The following is a 21,630-nucleotide window of genomic DNA, read 5'->3' as shown; positions in this document are numbered from 1 at the left end:
GTATATTAAAATAGAAAAACATTATTTTAAATTGTAATAATATTTCACAATATTAGGCTACAGTTTCTTCTGTATTTTTGATCAAATAAATGCAGGCTTGATGAGCATAAGACACTTTCATAATGCTGCATAATTATCAGAAATGGTAATATAATAAAGTCCTTTCATGTCACCATTTCGCCAGCCTACACTTCATATAATAGGCCTGTAGGTGGCACTTGGGCTTAAATAACCATGATAGTTCAATCAAACAGTAGGGTAAACGGTGTATATCATACATAAATATAAGTGAATTGAATAGCCTACTGATTATCATTATTGCACTGCACGGTTTTTGTTTTATTGACCACAATATTGTTGATATTTGTCCGAGAGGGGCACTTTTGAATAATTTTGAAAAAGGACAGGGGCTCGAGCCCCCAAAGACTTTGCACTGTAAATACATAGACATTAATGGAGTTGGTCCCCTCTTTGTAGCTGTAACAGCTTTTACTTTTTTGGGATGGCTTGCCACAACATTTTGGACTGCTTCTGTGGGAATAGTTTTCCCATTTATCCAGTAGAGCATTTGTGAGGTCAGACACTGATGTTGGACGAAAAGATCTGTTTCAGTTCATTCCAAAGATGTTTATGGACATCTTTATGGACCTTGCTTTGTGCATGGGGTTCAGTCATGCTGGAATAGAAAAGGGCCTTCCCCAATGTATTCCCACAAAGTTGGAAGCATAGTATATACAAAATGCCTTGGTATGCCGAAGCATTAAGAGGTTTCCACTGCTCCAGAGTCCACTGGTGGCTGCTTTACAGCACTCCATCTGATGCTTGGTGTTGGAGGCTTGCATGCAGATACTCGGCCATGGAAACCCATTCATGAAGCTCCCATCACACAGGTTTTGTGCTGATGTTAATGCCAGTGGAAGTTTGGAACTCCTCAGCTCTGGAAGCTCTTGGTGACTTTTGCGCACAATACGCCTCAACACTCGGTGACCACCGCTCTGTGACTTTACCTGGTCTTCTGTTTCGTTGCTGAATTGCTGCTTTTCCTAAATGTTTCCATTTTCCAATAATAGCACTTAAAGATGACACAGAATACGAAGCAGAGATGAAATTGAACAAACTGACTTACTGCAAAAGTGCTATTATCAAAGTATGACTCTTGAATTTACTGAGCTCTTCAGAAAGACCATTTTTCCCTCTGTAAACGCAGACTGCATGGCTAGGTGCTTGATTTTATACACCTGTGGTAATGGGTCTGATTGAAACACCTGCATTCAAAGATTAAGAGCTGTGGCTCAATACTTTTGTACATATAGTGCATGTAGTGTACTTTGTTTTAATTGGTTAATTTATGTGACTGTCACAGTTGTAAAGTAATCAGATAAAACAGACTTAAAACAATCAGGTTGATCTAATACAGTAGTTCAAGAAATGTAATACATTTTTAGGAGAATGCAAAGAACAAGAAAATGTACAAATAAATGCTAGACTGGGTGCTGAGAAGATGAAGTATTTATTTATTAATTTCAAAAGCAGTTAGTAAGATCTATTTCTTGCTGTCAGATTAAAGCAGTACAGAGCAATAAACATCACTACAACCTTTATCAACCGAGCTGTCAAAATCCTAATCATGACGTTTATCAGTAGTGTTACTCTGACAGAATTTTTTAATTCAAATGTTAATTAAGAAAATTAGTGTGGTCTATATCCTCTTAGATCTGTACACTTACATTTTAATAAACACATTTTTCTGTAAAAATAAAGCCTTATATTTATGAGAACAGGCATTCATATGACCAATATTATAAATGCTTTATAAATATTTTACATTGTCTAATTTCCATTTAGATGCATAAAGTGCATACTCCATTTGTTTGACGTTAGCTGGTTTGTACATGACTATTATTTTTGCAAGCACACAGGGTTAAATCTGCCTGATTGGACAACCTATTTTTTCATCTAATTAGTTTCAGAAAATGGATTATCTGAGCATTCTAATAATATTCTTTGGAGTATTTTGAGTAATATAGAATAGAACATTGCTTTTAGAAAGCACAAACCCTGTGTACAGTGGACACCAAACAAAATACGAGTAAGAAAAGAAGCTTTAGATAACTATGATTGACTGTAATCAAAATTCAAACATACGTACACTGTAAGAAAAGACCATAAAAATACAGCCCAATGTACCATGTTAATATGTATTGATTTTTCACAGATGTTTTACCAGTTGCACATTGTTTTAGGGTTGAAGGCAAAGGTCCTTAAACTTAACGGAAACGGTAGTGGTCATTTTCTGCCAGGACATAGTCCATTTTCTATATATTTTATTTTCTTACAGTGTACATTAACGCCAAAAAGAAAAAGCAAGAATTAATCAAAGATGCACAATCTCATATTTGTCACTGCAGTGTTAATATATTCCTCTGTGGATCATTTCTGTCTAACTCTGTGATATAAAGAATCCAACATGTTCCCACTTGACATAACTCTCTACAGATGCCAATGGTAAAGCTTATTTGGCATCTATACACACACACACACACACACACACACACATTCTGCTTCTCATGCTGATCTTACACACACACACACACACACTACACCTTCAATTGCTTACATCACAAAGAATGTAAAAGTGAGAGTAAAAGAAGTACAATCAGCTTTAAAACACACATACACTCCCCTAATAGAAAACGGCACTTCCCTGGATTGCCTATTAAATGTGACTTTGTTACGCTCAAGTGAAGACTTTGACTATCCAGAAGAGCAGCAAGGAGGCCGTGAGCAGTGCGGGACAGTCAGGACCCCTGGTGGCGGAGCTGGGCATGTTCACTTCACCTGTCAGTTTGAGGCATGAGGAGGTTGTAGTGGCATTGCAGCACTCCAAGTGACAGGCAGTAGTGGTGCTTGAACAAACTGGCATCTTTCTGCAATCTGTACTGCAACCTGCATGCCAGCTCTCTGTGCTGCCAGATGTTGTCTTTTGTAGCTAGGGAATGAGAAAATGAGTTGCTTTCATTTAACATTCATGTATAATATGGTGCATTAGAGCATGAGATCCAAATATCCTTCAACATACAATAGTAAAAATGGTTTAAAGTCAACATAAAATGAAAATCTATAAGATGAAACTATTTACTCTCTCAATATAATGTGAATATGTGTGTGTGTGTGTGTGTGTGTATTAAATATACACAGCACACACACATATATTATGTAAACAAAAACTTTTATTTTGGATGTGATTAATCGTGATTAATCGTTTGACAGCACTAATATATATATATATATATATATATATATATATAGATAATCTGAGCTTTTTCCCCACCTTTCATTCTTGATTCTGTGTTATTTGCCATTTCTTTGTAATTGTTTGTGAAATTTACTAGCAATTTCTTTGTGAAAATTTCTACACTACTTTTTTTCCCTGTGTATATGCATAAGACCCCAGTGACATTATCCTGGATGAGCCCCCATTTATTTTAACAGTCCCTTTATATGGACAGACTCATGTAGGGGGAAGACGAGGTGGGTTATTTAAATAGATTCATGTAGTGGTGATTATTGTGGGGTATAAAAATATGTGTGTTTGAGGGATAATGATTTGGGAAAAGGCTTGAGGAGAACCAAGAGCTTATAACTAAAGGTTACGCCAAAAATGCTAAACTATTATGATAGTTATTTAATGATTATTATAGAGCCCACATCAAAGGCTGATAACATTCTGTTTATTATAAGTGCACGCTGCAGTTTTGTACCAATTTAAATAAGTACACTAAATAATAATCTAATTTTACACAAATTCTATAGTAACACTTTACATTAAACTTCCTTAGTTAACTACAACCCGAATTCCGGAAATGTTAGGACGTTTTTTAAATTTGAATAAAATTAAAACTAAAAGACTTTCAATATTTTATTCACAATAGAGCATAGATAACATAATAAATGTTTAAACTGAGAAATTTTACAATTTTATGCACAAAATGAGCTCATTTGAAATTTGATGCCTGCTACAGGTCTCAAAATAGTTGGGACGTGATTTGAAAGTCTTTTAGTTTTCATTTTATTCAATTTTAAAAAACTTCCCAACATTTCTGGAATTCGGGTTGTACATTTGTTAACGTGAACAATGAAAAATTCTTCTGAAGCATTAATTAATCATTAATTAATCCGACTGAGCCTGGTTTCTCCCAAGGTTTTTTTCTCCATTCTGTCACAGATGGAGTTTTGGTTCCTTGCCGCTTGTCACCTCTGGCTTGCTCAGAGTGTTTCATCTTATCATTATACATTACTCCAATTTGATACTGTTAAGTGCGTTGACATAATCTGTATTGTTAAAAGCGCTATATAAATAAAGATGACTTGACTTAATGCTAGTTAAAGGGGTCCTATTATACTTTTTAATTTTAGTCAGTGTGTAGTGTGTATGTTAACCCTGCTAAAAAAAACAAACAACAAAAAAACAATAGAAGCCCAATAGAAACCATCACAGAAATTCCAATGGTTTCTATTAAAATACCATTATAAACCATTAGCTTTTTACAGTAAAACCATTACAAAATTTATTTTTGTAGTGTGTAGGCTGCACTTGTGCCAAGCTCCTTCACTCCTGCGTTTCGCAGCTGCTGCGAGTCAGCCACATGAATTTATCCAGCGACATGATTTTTCATATGTTTTCAAATTTTATTTTTGAAAATGAAACATTTACAGAGGTCTGGACCTCATAGCTGGCTATGGGCCTGGATGTGTAAACTGAATGAGTGTAAACTGTAGCCTGAATGAAATGAGCGCAAGCCGCGTTGGGGTCTATGCGCGTCTCTCAGAAATCAGAGCTTTGTCTGAGTTATATCAACTCGACAAAAATATCCTAAAAACGGTCCTAACTTCAAACCTTTTCGAAATCCAACTGTAAAAATGACGAGTGGCATGAATGGCATTACATTTAATTATACAAGACAAGAAAAGTGATGTTTGATCAAGGCTTTTGGAGGGTCCAAATGATTTGTTGCGCTCTGTTGATAAAAAAAACACACACAAAAAAAACACATGATCTAATTACTTCAAGTTCAAGCGAGCTTTATTGTCATTCTGCTATGAGTTGGCTTCTGAACACTTTCTTCGATTTTTTTTCCAGCTTCTTTTTTTCTACTAGTGCTCTTATTTAAGATTGTGGATGCTTGTCTCTTGTCAAATTTGTACACAAAGTTTCACTGGAAAATAAGAAGAATAAAGTTATTTTTCTTTCTTGATATAGTTTTAAATAAAAGATATTTACAAAGTTATAATTTTAATAAAAAAAATACTTTCTTTAGTTATACAAGGCATATTTGTTAAATGAAAACTACGAATCGAACAGATTTGCATTTAAAATAGTATTTTTATGTAAATTGACGAACTTCCGGTTTAAGCCACGCCCACTTCCGGATCTATCCGAATACAGATACAAATAATTTTGAGATTGTCATAGATACAGATACAAATAATGGCTCCGCTGCACACCCCTATTAAATAGTATCTGTGCAATCAAATCGGCGATAATCGCTGGAAATGAAGTGTCCCCAACTGAGCAAGCCAGAGGCGACAGCGGCGAGGAACCAAAACTCCCTCTGAGACAGAATGAAGAAAAACACCTTGGGAGAAACCAGGCTCAGTCGGGGGTCAGTTCTCCTCTGGCCAGACCAAACCCGCAGTTCAATTCCAACCGCAGCCATGTCAGATTGTGTAAAGGGCTTATCTGATTCCCGTGGTCTTGTCCCGATGGAGCATTTTAATTTATAATTTAATGTATTTGTTATATTTGTGTTTTATTCATTATTTGAAGTTTTTCATTTATATGATTTATTCATTTGCTATAATTGTAATGTATAGTTTAATGCGTTTATTGTTCCTTGGTCTATTTTTATAATATATATTTGTTTGTTTATTATATATATATATACATATATCCATATCATACTATTTATTATTTTAAAATGTATTTATTCATTTTTCATATTTGTATTGTTTTAATTAAAATTTTACATTTTAAATGTATTATATTTCTATTTTTATATTTTTGAAATTTCTAACAATAATAGTATTATGTAGTTAGGCATTTTATTATATTTTTAGTTATTTTGTTAAATACTGGACTATGGTATGAATAAATCCAACTGTATAACAATTTCACTGCAATTCATGTTATAATGTTAGAATTAAAGAACAATAAACATAATACATACCGTTGCACTTATATACTTCTATACATAGTAAATGCAGTTATTTTAAGCTGTTGTTGACATCCTATCTAAAACGTGATTTAGCCCAAAAAAACAAACAAACAAAAAAACAACAAGAACAATAACGTTACCACTTTATGTCTTGCAATATCCATGCGTGCAAATACACACACACACACACACACACACACACACACACACACACACACATATATATATATATGTACACACTTTGGATAAAAGTGTATGCAAAATGACTAAATATTTATTTATTTATTTATTTTATTTAAATATAAATGTTTATTTTAGTTTAATTTATTTCTAGTAATATATATGACAATTGCTATTTAAACAAAATTGTTTCTTATAGTCTTTTTCTTCTTCTTTCAATTAGACCAATAAAAATGCACTTTAAATTGATGACACAGACATTTTACATGGTTTTTAATTGTATTCTCATAGATTTAGAATGATATGGATCTATGCTGTGAATGGCCCTCGACTCTAGACAGGGTGGGGAAACATCTATTCTAATAAAAAAGATAATTAGGACAATTAAACCTAACTACTGTAAGTAACATTAAATTATAAAATAAATACTAGATTGCTTTTTTGTTTATTTGTTTTTTTTACTTTACCATGCAGTAGTCTTGACCAACTGGACACAGCATGGCACTGACGACACTGGTTTTGTAACACAATGCTCCATTACACTTGGCATTATGACATTTCTTGCCCTTTTGGGAGTAAGAAAAGCAAAGAAAAGTCAAAAGGTGGCAGAAAATGTTCATTTGTGCCCTAAAGTGACAAATAGCTGTGTGTGTTCTTACATTGTTTGCTGGGGTGGTTGGACCTGTAGTCTTTATGGCTGTGGTTGTAGCAGTGGGTTGTGTTGTAGCTACTAATGACGAGATAGCAGTAATAAAAGAGTTAATATTCAAAAGTAACCACTCAAATACGTTAGAGATGATAAGAGAAAGAGTTGGAGGTTACCTGTTGTACTGACTGAACTGAACATGGCAAGCAGAATGTTGTTGAGGCAGTTGGTTGTGTTGCAACAGTTGACAGAGCAATTAGTGAGAGACCCGTTCCCGCAGGACACGCCACACGAGGCACTGCAGCTGACAGAGTAACCTGCATCCACTTTCATTATCTGAAGCACAACAGAGCGAGAAGTAACTCTTTAAATCAAGCCTGCATCAGTGCATGATTTGCATGGATTACTTTCCACTGGAGGTTCCCATCTGAAAGCGCAGCACGGCAGACTGACCTCACAGATATATTCACTGGATGGACAGGGCTTCGCCGTCATGTTCATCATCTGATCATAACAATCTTTAGTGCAAGTAAATGCTGGACAGGATAGCTATTGGGGAAAAAAAGCAGTGGCTGACAGTTCAATAATTGTTACGCATAAATTACACTAAGATATACGTAAAGCCTTTTGGAGTAGGTTTTGCAAGAAAATACTATTTACGTCTTTCAGAATCTCCTATTTAATTCAATGTGTTACTTGCCATTTCTTTGCAGTTAATTGTACACTTTCTGAGTAAAAATGGTTTTCGAAGTAAATCCTACACTAATTTTTCAGTGTACTTACCGCAGTGTAGTTTTCTGATGAAGATGTATTTGCTGAAACAATAGACAAATCAGGATAATAATAAATGAGAAAAAAAAAAATTAGTTGTCAAATTAAAAGTGTAAACATTTATAGTCATTTTGGCTAAATCAGGCACAGATTTTATATATCTTCATAAATGTCATATCTCCATACACACTATATACACATTGTTCTATTGTTATATTCGTATTTGTTATGTACTGTATATCTATCATAATATATATTGTTATTCAGTACCATATTGCTATTGGAACAAACTAGTGCATATAATACCTCACTGCTCTTTATCGTTTATAGTATCTCTTTCTTCATTATGTCTATCCTATTTCTATTCTGCCAACCCTCCTGTGCTGCTAAACATCTTTAGTTGATTTTGAAACATTAACAATAAAGATTTATTCTATTCTATTCTATTCTATTCTATTCTATTCTATTCTATTCTATTCTATTCTATTCTATTCTACACATTAGACATCACAGCCACACAAGAAAGATAGACATACAGAAAGAAAGAACACCTGTCTTCATACTAGTAATACCTGTTGAGGCGACAGTAGCACTGTTAGAAGCAGTGTGATGTACAGTGGCAGATGAAGCTCCTGTCACTGAAGAGCCTGATGTGGTCATCTGGTCAGCAGAAACGGAGGAGGACACACTTACTGTATTCGCAGACTGAGTTGTCGAACTCGGACCAACAGGTTCTGATGTTGTAGATGATGATACATCTCTCATTTGCAATAAAAGAAAAAACAGGAAGCCTGTTGGAAAGACAGATAAAGGACAGCAAATGTATGTGACAACTAGGGCATTTACTGTATTTGCATGTGGTTAAATGTAACTTGGCCAGTTGAGAAATGCATGGAAAAACATGCACAAAAGAAGCACAAGCAGAAAGAATTTGAAATTAAAGTTTTAATTCATTTCTTTACACTCACACTGTTGAAAGTTGCAAACGTTGTTGTCATAAAGAGCTATTTCTACCTATAAATATTAGTTTTGTTGGTATAAATTAATGTGTGTGTGTGTGTGTGTGTGTGTGTGTATATATGTATATATATATATATATATACTATATATACCAGTTTATTTAGATGTTACCAAATATTGATTTAAATACCATTACATGAAAAGGTACAATGACAAACCTGTTTTCAAAGACCTCCGAGTCTTGCTTGTTTCGATAGTGCAACATATTTCTCCCAACGCCATCTGAAAGCATGAAATAATGATGAAAAACAGCAAGGATATTAATGTGTTTATTAATGTTGGTGAGCTTGATTGCTGATTTGATGTGTTTAAAGGGTCCAACAACCAACATAAATCAAGGCATGTATCAGTATCAGAAAAATCCCTTTGCCTGTGAATTATTCTCTGATGGTGGTTTGCATCCATGACGTTCACCGAGAGCTATGCAAACCTGAGCTGTCATAATTGGCATTGTGGAACATGCCTAACCTCCAGTGACCTCTGAGCATGATATTCTGCTTTGATCTGCTGTGGAGCATGTCATCAGAGACAATTTCTTCTAATAGATGTCAATTGTTTGGCTGAAACAGAGCCACATTGATTCGGTTTCCACCGCTGCATGTATTTGAATTTGAAACAGGCGGCATCTCAGTGTGGCTATCGACGTTACATCAATGTTACATCACAGAAATTGCAATCTTCGTTTAAATTTCTCTGGCAGACACACCGGTTCATAGTTACAAAAGTTCCCTTGCTACGAGGCCGCTTGCCCACACACAATTAACAACTTGTTTGTTCTCTGTGAATCCCACGGGTGTAAGTGCAAAGCACGGCTTGTTACCCCGTTCCCCATGAGGCGGTGATCAACCCCGTCAGGAAACTACCCTGGAAACTATGTCTTGTATGAAAACATTGGTTCACCAAAATTATGACCCTTTCTCTTTCCATTACACAGTAATACAATCATGTTTTTGGATGATTTTGACCATCTATTTGCATTTCTCCTCTTCTCTAGCTTGCTTATTAATCAAGTTAACCGGGCATACAAATATTATTGGCTTTATTATTGAATGTAAATGTAAGTTTTAGATGCACTGAAAAAAAAAAGTGTGAAACATTTACAATTTACACTGAGAAATTGCTAGTAAATTTCACAAATAATTGCAAAGAAACGGCAAAAACTTTCTAAAAATAAATAATATACTTTTGATGATGTCCTGTATTTACCAATGATTTGATATTGTTATTTGTTCAAAAAGTATCTACTGGGCATTACTCACTAACCTTTATAATATAAAATATATTTTTATAACTGATATATAAGAAAAAAAATGCATAGATCTTATTCCAATTCTCATTCATAAAGCAGTAAATCTCAAAAGACATTTATAACAGTATTTGTCCAATAAATACACACATGTAATATTTAGCATCTGCCATATACAACATCTTGGGTCTTTTCTAGATTCTAGGTATCACCTGTTTGAAAACACGGCAACCCTCTCTATGCAGCAGCATCTCTTGTGAAAATCTGTCCACCTACACCTATAGCCCACAGCCGGACCCAAAAACCTATTTGTACATTTGCAACATCTTAATACGACATATTGAGAAATGTTGCTTACCTTCACCGAACAATGGGGAAGCACAGATTGGACTGGAGTTGTAACAGCTGTGGATGAAGTTAAGAGTGTCTATATGATCCTCTACCCCTTCCTCTCTCTTTCTCTCTCCCTCTCGGTTGCTATTTGCTCCTCCAGTGTGGTGACATCAGAGGGAAGGTTTCCTAATTAGTGGGAACTCTGATGGGATTGGTCTGCTGATTGTGTGCTTAAACTAGAAAGATGGGGGTGTGCCTTTATTAAAATGATGCATTCAGCTCTATTGATATTATGAGTTATGTTTATGAGAAGTTAAACTGCTAGAAAAATAAATAAATAAATAAAAAGTGTAAAACCAAAAATTTAAAAGCACAGACTTTTTATTTGATTTATTAGCATTGCAATAATAATAATAATAATAATAATAATAATAATAAAAGATATGTAAACAAATAATATAAAATAAAATAATATTTAATTTTAGTGTTGACATGAAAAAAGTGTTGACATGAGAAATATTTAAAAAGCATCACAGGATGCAGGAAGCTGGTTGAAAGAACATCTATTGCTATAGTGCAAGCAGAATACAAAAACAGCTCAAATGAAATTGATTTAAATGAAATAGTCAAATCACAAAAAATGAAAACCAACTGAGAACTAAATAATACTTATTTGACCACAGGCACCACAATAAAATATCATGAACTCAAGCATGGAAACAAAATTAGAACCATGGAAAGTATTAAATAAATTTATATTTTAGAAAAAAGTCACGTTGCCAAATACTGGCCTGGAATGCACAATACAGCGTTTGTAGTCGCTTTTGCATATCCGTGTAAACTATGATCATTTTGACAATATTGCAGTTTGTACGTGAAACTTTTAAAAAATGCAAAGGAAAAACTTTTACATTTTTAGTACAACCATTGTCATGTAAATGTACCTACAATATCCAAACTTTTCACAATACTGCAAGAAACTCATGTACTTCCAGCTTTAGTAATGCTACTCATAAATGGCCATTCACAGATAATTTGAAACAAAGAAATTCTACTCTTGTGAATCCAGGTCCATCTCATCTGTTCTGTAAATTTACAGATGACAGCTCTTTGTTCAGAATGAACATAAACTCACTGCATGCTTGAAAAGGTCTGGAGATGCTATATAGGGCAAACTGAGAGAAGTAGAATCTGTGGCATGTCACACTGCTGTAAGACGGACTTTGAAGGTGATTTCAGCCGGTGAAATCAAGACTTTCCCACAACAATTACCCCTTTGTAGTGGTGTGTATGACAAAAATGTAGAGCACCAGCTCTGAGACACTGAAGGATTGTGGGTGCTCAGATGACAAACATGGATTTCTGGGACTTCTTAATACTATAATACCTTTCAGAGTTTACACTCTTCTATACTTTTTTTTTTTTTTAACCCATGCTACACTGTCCTGTGTTTTTATGGGTATGGAGGATTGGAAATAAAGAGGGTTAACTTCACCAGTACTTATAATGCTGAAACTGAAATGCAGGTCTTTGACAGTATCACTGATCAAATGTTTCTTTGAAAGCACAACTGATGGTGAAAGGAAAGAGAGTCAAGTTTTAGCACTAGATCTGTATGATTCAAGGTCTATGAAAACAAGATATTCAAGTTACTAAAACAAATTTTACTGGTTGTCATAGTCTATATGCAAAGCTGGTGTTCCCCTATTACATTACAAAATCAAAACAAATAGAAACTGAAACTTTGTCAAGACAAATCTGTTAAAGAATGTTAGCTGCACAAAGTTCAAAACAGTTTGAAGATTATTTTGAAGTCAGATGGTTATTAGGCTTCTGACTATTTGATTATGCTGTACGAATTAATGATGAACTGGAAAATTGAGTGTTTCCTATTGTCCTCTTGCATTATTGACACACTTTTCCCCCCCCTATTTAATACTGTAAAGCTTCTTTGACACAATCTGTATTGCATAAAGCACTATATAAATAAATGTGACTTGACTTGATTTGACATCTTTAAAAAGATTCAGGCAATGGAAAGTAGAACAAGTTTTCATGACTAAATACCAAATATTTTTTTTTATAAGAAATTTCAGAATCACACCACTCTTGGAATGATTGAAAAGGATTCTGTTCCTATTTCTATTACATTCTGCACAAAAAAAAAGAAGAAAAAAGAAGAACTTTTTGTTGATTGAAGCGTTGATTCTAATCCCTGTTTTTGGCCAAACATTAGAAAACATGCAGAGTTGTCTGTCCCTTGATAAGGATTGGCATGGTATCAAAAGATACCTATAGATACAGTAGCTTTTGCACCTGCCATTGCCAGACAGATGGTTGCGGTAGTACGTAACTTTATTAAAAAGCTACAAAAATGTAAAGTTCCAACTCTGATCTGAGTGGAGACATCAGGGACCTCAAACCACAAGGACCTTGTCTTATTCTCTGTGGGAGCTCACATCAGAGACAGAATAAATGAACAAAACAATGGCAATATTTTATTTATATCAGTAGCGTCCACTCCTGCACCTGGAGGACCAACATTCTGCAGAGTTTAGCTCCAACCTGCTCAAACACATCTGCCTGAAAGGTTCTAGTAGAAGTCCTGAAGACCTTGACTGCCTGGTTCAGGTGTATTTAATTGCATGGAACTCATAATTGTTATTTCTGACTCTGCTTAAAGGGCACATTAGCGCCAACCCTAATCAAACACAACTAAACAAGCTAATCAAGGTCTTCAGGATCACTAGAAAGTTACTGATCAAGGTTGGAGCTAAACTCTGCAGGAAAATGGACATCAAGGGCCAGTGTTGAGGACCCCTAAACTTGCTACTACAATAGGGGATTTCGCACCTGAGGAACCTTTTCATAGTTCCTAGAACTGTTGGAAGTTCCCAGTTTTTGGCATGTTCACACTGCAGGAACTAGGAACGTATTTATCTCTAGGAACTCCATTTGGGGCAACTAAATTAGCTCCTACTTCAGAGTAGCGTCTAAAACAGTTCTGATTGGCCAAAAGCATATGAAACATCTGCTATCCAGGTAAACAGCGATACCTGCAATTTACCTGTTGTCTGCAGCGTTGTGTTCTTTTCTCAGCCTCAATGATAACACTGCAAGTTGTCAGAGGAGATTTAGTCAGATTTTCATGCTCATAGTGGGGGAACCACTGTTTTAGATGATGCATGAGTTGTGATGTTAGGAGGTGCATATCAATGTGACCATGGCAGAAACACTTATCTATAATATAGACCAGGGTGTCTATAGAACTCTTCCTGCAGACTTCCTGCTTCATCACACCTGTAAATTATATCAGGGTTATAAGTAACCCTGATGTCCTTGACTAAATGGTTCAGGTGTGTTTATGGAATTGGAGCTGAACTCTGCAGTACAGTAGATGTCTTTTTGAATTAAGTTCTTTCACATCTTCTTGCACTTGATTGCTTTAAAATGTTTTCACACTTGCCCTGGGAAGCCCATTAAAATTTCCAGGGACCCCCCAACAGCCGTGGATCCCTATAATTGTCACCACTTTCTCCCCACCAGCTACGACCCTGATGACATGTTGTAATAATGCAGACTTGGAGATACAAGTTTCCCAGGTGCACTCGAAGGCTGAATAAGCTTTCCAGGAAAGTTGATTTCGATGGCCAGCCCTGCATAAAGGGGTATCAGCATTCTTATCACTCGTCTAGATCACTACCTGGTTTCAAAATAAGTGATGGATAACACTGTTCAGGGGTTCTTGTCAGTAAACACCTTGCATTTGTATTCAATCTATAAATCATGGTCATGGCTCATGGTCCACTCATGGTGCTATCAATGGACTTGTTGGTCTTGGGCAGGGGTGTCCAATACTACTCCTGGAAGGCTATCTCACAAGTGCAAATAAAGTGTGCCATTTGGTAAAGGACAAGTCACGTCACCTTTATTTATATAGCACTTTTAACAGTACAGATTGTGTCAAAGCAACTTTACAATATCAAAATAGGAAAATAGTGTGTTAATAATGTAAAATGACAAGATTAAGCACTCAATTTTCAGTTAAAGGCATTTCATTATTGAATTCAGTGATGTCATCGTCCAGCTCAGTTCAGTTTAAATTGTATCTGTGCAATCAAGTCGACGATATCGCTGGAAATGAAGTGTCCTCAACTAAGCAAGCCAGAGGCGACAGCAGCAAGGAACCAAAACTCCCTCTGTGACAGAATGGAGAAAAAAAACCTTGGGAGAAACCAGGCTCAGGCAGGGGTCAGTTCTCCTCTGGTCAGACGAGCTAGCAGTTCAATTCCAACTGCAGCAAAGTCATTTGGTTCCATGGTCTTGTCCCGATGGCCGTCTAGGTGACGAGGTCTTCACTGGAGATCTGTCTCTGGGGCTCATCTAGGTGTCCTGGTCTCCGCTGACGTTCAGGGCTGTAGAGGTCATCTCTAGGTGCTGATCCACCATCTGATCAGGATACGGACTGGATTGGGTGGCTACGGTGACCTCGAAATAAGAAAGAAACAGACTAATATTAGCGTAGATGCCATTTTCTCTTACGATGTAACACGTACATCGGGTGTTATGGGAAGTGTTCCCGGTTCCGGTTGACCTAATTAATGCAGTCTAACAATCCTTTAACGGATTTGAATATTAGAAGCGTATTACTGTGTTATGTGTAAGCCAGGTTAAAGACATGGGTTTTTAATCTAGATTTAAACTGACAGAGTGTGTCTGCCTCCCGAACAGTGTTAGGTAGATTATTCCTAAATAGGAAAAGGATCTGCCAAGATTTTGAAATCTATACGATGTTTAATGGGGAAAAGTGCAGTGTTGACAGAACCGGGCTAATGTGGTCATACTTCCTGGTTCTAGTAAGAACCCTAGCTGCTGCGTTTTGAACCATCTGGAGTTTGTTTATTAAGCGTGCAGAACAACCACCCAATAAAGCATTACAATAATCTAGCCTTGAGGTCATAATTAACATTTCTGCATTTGACGTTGAGAGCATAGGTCGCAATTTAGATATATTTTTAAGATTAAAAAATGCAGTTTTACAAATGCTAGAAACGTGGCTATCAAAGGAAAGATTGCTATCAAATAGCACACCTACTCTAGGTTCCTGACTGATGACGAAGAATTAACAGAGCAGCCATCAAGTGTTAGACAGTGTTCTAGGTTATTACATGTGGGGGTTTTAGGTCCGATAATTAACAACTCTGTTTTTTCAGAATTTAGTAGTAAGAAATGACTCGTCATCCAGTTTTTTATATCGACTATGCATTCCATTAGTTTCTCAATTTGCTGTGTTTCACCGGGCCGCGAAGAAATATAGAGCTGAGTATCATCAGCATAACAATGAAAGCTAACACCGTGTTTCCTGATGATATTTCCCAAGGGTAACGTAAAGCGTGAAAAGTAACGGCCCTAGTACTGAGCCTTGAGGTACTCCATACTGCACTTGTCAAGTCAAGTCACCTTTATTTATATAGCGCTTTTAACAATACAGATTGTGCCAAATCACTTAACAGTATCAAATTGGAGGATAGAGTGTCAGTAATGTATAATGATAAGATTAAACACTCAAATGACGAATTAATAATGGCCAAAAGAGGGTCTATGACTTCTGGAAGCACCTCTTTTAGTAGTTTAGATGGAATAGGGTCTAACATACATGTTGGTTTAGATGATTTAACAAGTTTATACAATTCTTCCTCTACTATAGCAGAGAATGAGTTGAATTGTTCCTCAGGGGATCTATAGTGCACTATCTGATGCGATACTGTTGCTGATGGCTGCATGGTTACAATTTTATCTGTAATAGTATCGATCTTGGAAGTAAAATAGTTCATAAAGTTATTACTGCTGTGCTGTTGGGAAATGTCAACACCTGTTGATGCTTTATTTTTTTTTTAATTTATCCACTGTATTGAATAAATACCTGGGGTTATGTTTGTTTTCTTATAAAAGAGACGAAACGCAATCAGATCTAGCAGTTTTTAATGCTTTTCTGTAGGATAGGGTACTTTCCAGCCAAGCAATACAAAATACCTCTAGTTTGGTTTTCTTACAGCTGCTTTAAGGCGAGCCTCTAAGTGTAAGCAAAAGGTGTGTTGGAGCTAAACTTTGCAGGACATTGGCCCTCTAAGAGCAGGATTGGACACCCCTGTCTTGGGCCTGCAAGTTCAGACACCACTGTAGAGGGACTGCCAGCTGATTAAGGGCCCTCAAACCCCAAGACACTAGGGACTTAAGCGCATAACCCACCAAGACTGTCTTTGACAACCAACCACAAAGCTTGACATCATCACCATATTACCCAGGGGTGTCCAGTCCTGCTCCTGGAGGGCCAGAGTTTAGCTTCAGTCAGCTCCAACCAGAGTGTGTGAGCGGAGTGGAGCGTCAACAACCACTCCTCACTCACTGATATCAGAAACACTGCTCCGCCTTCGCTCCGCATCTAAAGTATTTCAGTAGGTTTGAAATATCACAGTTCTGTTCATAACGTATATTTAAAAAATAAAATAAAAATAACAGGAGAGTTTCAAAGTGGCTTATTGGAACACTGATGTGCAAACTTTTTCCCTACCACATGACAAGCTAATAACGTGGTTGTCAGCATTAAAAGGTATAATTGCTGCTTTTTGCATTGCAAATTTTGTTTGTGATGACAATAACAGTATGTTTTCATCAGTTATTTCACCTAAGGATCGATGCATTTCTTACAGATTTCTGCTCATTCGAAATCGATTACAGATGAAGTAGCACTGTAAGATTACATTTGCTTGAATGCATTATTGAGAGAGCAATTGCGTGTGAATAAGTGTTGTAGTACTTGTTTAAATCATGCTTTCAGCTGGAAATATTCAGTATCTAGAAGGAACAAATTCCTTGAGAACTATAACTTCCCGCTCATGTCCATTGCCGTCATCATAGCCTTCACATCCTTTCTGATTTGTGTGATCCTTTTCTATCAGTAGCTACACATGTTTAACATGTGAATTCTTGCTAAATATGCAGTTATAATAGGGGTCGTTGGCATGAATTGTTCTCGTGATGGAGCGGTGGTGAATCGTCTTGGTCCAAGTGAAAACCACGATGCTCTGACTTTTAAAAAATCCGCTCCTCACTCCAGTCAAAATCACAATGCTCCGCACCCACTCCACTACGCTCACATGCTCTGGCTCCAACACATTTGCCTGGAGGTTTCTAGTGAGTCTGCAGGACAGTGGCCCTCCAGGAACAGGTTTGGACACCCCTGAGCTAAAGGATAGCTCTCTGTAAGAGAAGACACAATGTAGCTGTGTCTCACAAGCAAGGCTCTAGAACTCCACCAATCACGATGACAAGGAGACATTCAGGAGATATTAACCAAAATACAGAACCACATGTGAGCCAACATACAGTGGCTTTGCAGCCTGATAAAGACTTGTTGTCTGATCTGCGGTTTGGATGAGATGCCTGTCCCCAGCTGAAAGTGGAACCGAAATAGAGGAAGATGACAGGAGGCATGTTGCCATCACATTCCCTGCAAAAACTTCCCTCAGCTCACCCAGCTCAGACCCTTGAGGTTAATCTTTGGGCAGCTTCATTTCCTTGGCACAAAAAAACAAACAAATCATTCAGTCAGAGGGGCACCAACTACCAACTGCTTCAGGTGTACCAGATGGTGTTGTGGAGCTGCTTGAAGGTGCTGCACTGGGACCTGGCAACACAACTGTTGTTTTCTTGGCCCAGGCTTTCATTATTTGCATTCAGTTAGGTTGCAAGATCCATCAGTTCCAGCAATTCCTCTTCCATTCCCATTGAGCACAATGATGCTTACCACAGAAGGGGAAGCAGATGTGTAGAGGAGACCACAGACGAGACCCAATACAAATTAATTGTGTCCAAGTTCGTATACTACCGTTTCACTTCTATTGCTAACAAAACACCATTTTTTTTCAGATCTAACAAAGTACTTTACACAAGCTTCTGTCATTATACTTGTTTTAGTGATCATTTTTATGCTTAAAAGTTTTCTCTTTTTTTCAAGTTAAAAGTAAATTCCTTATAGACAGTTGCAATGAGGTTTATGTCAAAGCAAATGTATCACTGTATCCTGTGTATATCATGCATCTATAAAACCATGTAAATTATTTGGCTAAAGACTGGCCATTAAATAAATATATATATATATATATATATATATATATATATATTATTATTATTATTATTATTATTTATTTTTTTCTTTCTAAATGATAGCTCTGGGTACAGTGTGCCAGATGCTTCTGGGAAAACAGTGCAAGTTGCTCAACAAATAATAGAGACTGAGTTTTGCATTCAAAAGCAGGAAATTCTTCTTGTTGACAAAGTGTGAAGCGAAGGTCAAAATGTCGTAGGGAGAAACTTATTTGCTAAAGTAAATGATCAAGGATTTTTTTTCATCGAATTACGCATACTAAAAAATAGCCCAGGCCCTGCAAAGAATTTGGATGGAGCAACATAATAATTAAGTAATAAAATCCTAGCTCAGTCCGATAAAGGATGGAAAACCTAAACTGTGTCATTACACTAAATATTTGTAATATTAAACCACATTAAACAGGATTATACATGTGATTTATGATGCATTATTACATGTTTTTCTTGTTTTTTGTTTTTAGTTAAATTCATTACAGTTTTTAAGACATTGCATAAGTTGGCATACAATTTTTTTTTTTTAAATATATAGTGCCAGTCACAGGATGTTATCCCTTTTAAAAAATATAATAAGCATTTAAAAAATCTCTTTATCAAAATTATATTATACTGACTTGCTTGAAGAATATAGTGATTACTTTATTGTGATTAATTGATTGCAGGCATCATGAAATCAAATTAAGTGTATTAATTTGTGCCTCTTTTCTCCTTGACTAGAGGAAACATTCTTTACATTTAATTTTAATTTTTTTTTTTTTTGTGTAGCCTATAGTGTTTTTCACAATACATATTGTGAAAAGCAGCACAGAAAGTGCACATTTATGGCACAATTTATGCATGTCTCTATGTCATTTAGATTTAAAACTGATAATGTGGGACCCAATTGTCCAAAAATTGATAAAGAATATTAAACATCAACATTTAAAAAGTAATTCTGGATTCCTCCTAAATAAATAAATAGATAAATATTTTGTCACACACTTTATTAAATATTAGAGATCAACAGAAGAAACAATTGTTTCAAGAGAAGGGAACCCTCCATTCGTAGTAAACAGGAGGAAATATAGTACATTTCTGTCATCTGTAAAATTTTGCTCTCAAATATGTGGCTTTGCATTTCCATTCACAACCAGGGGACACGTTTGCATTGCATGTCTCATTTTCATAATTACTGCACTTCATTTGGGACAAATACATGCTGTTGAACTGCAGTAAAACTATAATCAAATTACATGGTCATGTCAAAGACAGAGGCAAATAATTTTCCATCTAACTTTATTTATTACATTGCTTATTAAAAAAAATAAAATAAAAAAATAAAATAAAATAATATATATATATATATATATATATATATATATATATCAAAACGAATACAAATGTATAATAACTTTATACATTTGTATTTAAATGTATATTTTCATTTAACATAAAGCGCCTTACTGCGCATTGCATTCAATGTTAATTGCACTGTAAAAAAAAAAAAAGTTTTAAAGTTGTAAATAAAGAAAAGATTATTGGAGGTTTTTTTTTTTTTTTTTTTACAAGAAAATACAATTTCAGTCTTTCTACTTGTAATGTAATGTAATGTTTATTTCAATGTTACTTACCCTTACTTTGTAATTAATAGTGAAATTTACTAGGTATTTCTAAGTGAAAACTGTTTCTACAACATTTTTTCAGTGCCATTCTCATTTGTTTGAGCTACAGAAATGTATTTACTAATTATATAACAATACATTTATTATTAACTTAATGGCATGAGAATACAATACACGCTAAAAAGTACCAAAAAAGTAAAAAGTGTTTTGTTAAAAAATCTTTAATATTTCATTTATTAAGACTAAATCAGTTAAAATTACATTAGTTAAAATAAATGCTTAAGCTACCAAATGTCCTTTTATTCGCTTTTTACAGTTTTCTTTCTTTAACATGTTAGTACCATAAAACTGAATAAATACTCTTGAAGTATATACTGTAGTACATAAATATGTTAGAGTGCTACCATATCAAATAATGTGAAACTTACAGTATCCGATACCATGGTACAGCCACTACTGATATATTTACTGGCAGACAGTACATACACTGCAAATTGTTTAGAATGAAATGAATGAAAATGCCCTGTCATTTATAACAATGCAGGTAATTCATAACTGAAGTGAATGAGGGACGTGACCCGATAAGATCCCTCATTAAGATGCTTGCATCTGAATTCAGAAGTATGGGCTGTTGTGTCCCGGTGGACAGGTGCTCGGAGAGCGTGCTAATGAAACCCCTGAGAGTCCAAACGCTGCTCGACAGCTAACAGCACTTTAATATCAGATACGTTATGAATGCACAGAGATTTACAGGCCAGATTTTGAAGATTGTGGAACTGAGAAGGTAAATTATTAAAGGACAACCTAAATGAAGATTATTTGGGTTGATTCAGTAATGTTAAATAATATTTCTGACTTGAATAAAACTACTTAATTTAGATGTGACTATTTTCAGGTTAAGTGCACAGACTAAAAATATAAGCAAGACGCAGTTCTGTACTGATAATCTTGGAGCTTGACAGACACATTCATTTTCATTTTATGGAAAAGAGTGGCCAGGATATTCTTCAAAAATGCATATTTTGTGCTCCACATATGTAGGAAAATCCTGTGGGTTTGAAACGCCATACAATTAGGTACATGGTGACAGAATTTTCATTTTAGGGTGAACTGTGCCTTTAAGACAGATAAACGCTCCCCAGTGTCTCTGTTAAAGTGGCCGTGTTTTTATGGTAACATTAAACTGCTGTTTACACCTGGCCACAATTTTCCACCCATCCCACTTCTGACAATCCAAAAATACACAGCAGACTATTTACACAGAACAATCAGTCTCCGTCATTTTAAGCTCAAATTTCATTTGAAAGCTCAGGAACAACATCAGAATTCACACTGAATGGAAAATGAGCCTTTCATTGTGACATGCTATCGGATATGTTCAAACAGAAGTTAAATCATGACGCGCTTTGTATTTTACTATGGACAAACACATGTGTCTGGAATGATGGATGA

The 21,630-nt window shown here is 35.6% G+C and overlaps 1 protein-coding gene across 1 annotated transcript; it reads right to left on the bottom strand.

Moving 5' to 3' along the window:
- Positions 1–1,497: 1,497 nt before the first annotated feature.
- Positions 1,498–10,515, bottom strand: LOC131522173 (uncharacterized). The gene is made up of 9 exons (XM_058747476.1): positions 10,437–10,515; positions 8,991–9,054; positions 8,385–8,603; positions 7,825–7,856; positions 7,495–7,590; positions 7,218–7,377; positions 7,055–7,125; positions 6,863–6,961; positions 1,498–2,989 (listed from the first exon to the last, which is right to left on the bottom strand). Exons 2-9 carry the CDS (start codon positions 9,052–9,054, stop codon positions 2,738–2,740), a joined length of 993 nt encoding a protein of 330 aa, XP_058603459.1. The 5' UTR covers positions 10,437–10,515; the 3' UTR covers positions 1,498–2,737.
- Positions 10,516–21,630: the final 11,115 nt, after the last annotated feature.

This window comes from Onychostoma macrolepis, chromosome 16, assembly GCF_012432095.1.
Source record: "Onychostoma macrolepis isolate SWU-2019 chromosome 16, ASM1243209v1, whole genome shotgun sequence".
Taxonomy (NCBI): domain Eukaryota; kingdom Metazoa; phylum Chordata; class Actinopteri; order Cypriniformes; family Cyprinidae; genus Onychostoma; species Onychostoma macrolepis.
This window is presented reverse-complemented; position numbering and strand designations above follow the sequence as displayed.

Bases quoted from the DNA above. Each gene is read 5' to 3' on its own strand.
- LOC131522173 (XM_058747476.1), bottom strand. From the start codon at position 9,054: ATGGCGTTGGGAGAAATATGTTGCACTATCGAAACAAGCAAGACTCGG. The intron at 7,591-7,824 runs GTAAGTACACTG...TTTCCCCAATAG, and splicing joins CATCAGAAAACTACACTGCG to CTATCCTGTCCAGCATTTAC. The intron at 7,378-7,494 runs GTCAGTCTGCCG...GTTGTGCTTCAG, and splicing joins CCAGTGAATATATCTGTGAG to ATAATGAAAGTGGATGCAGG.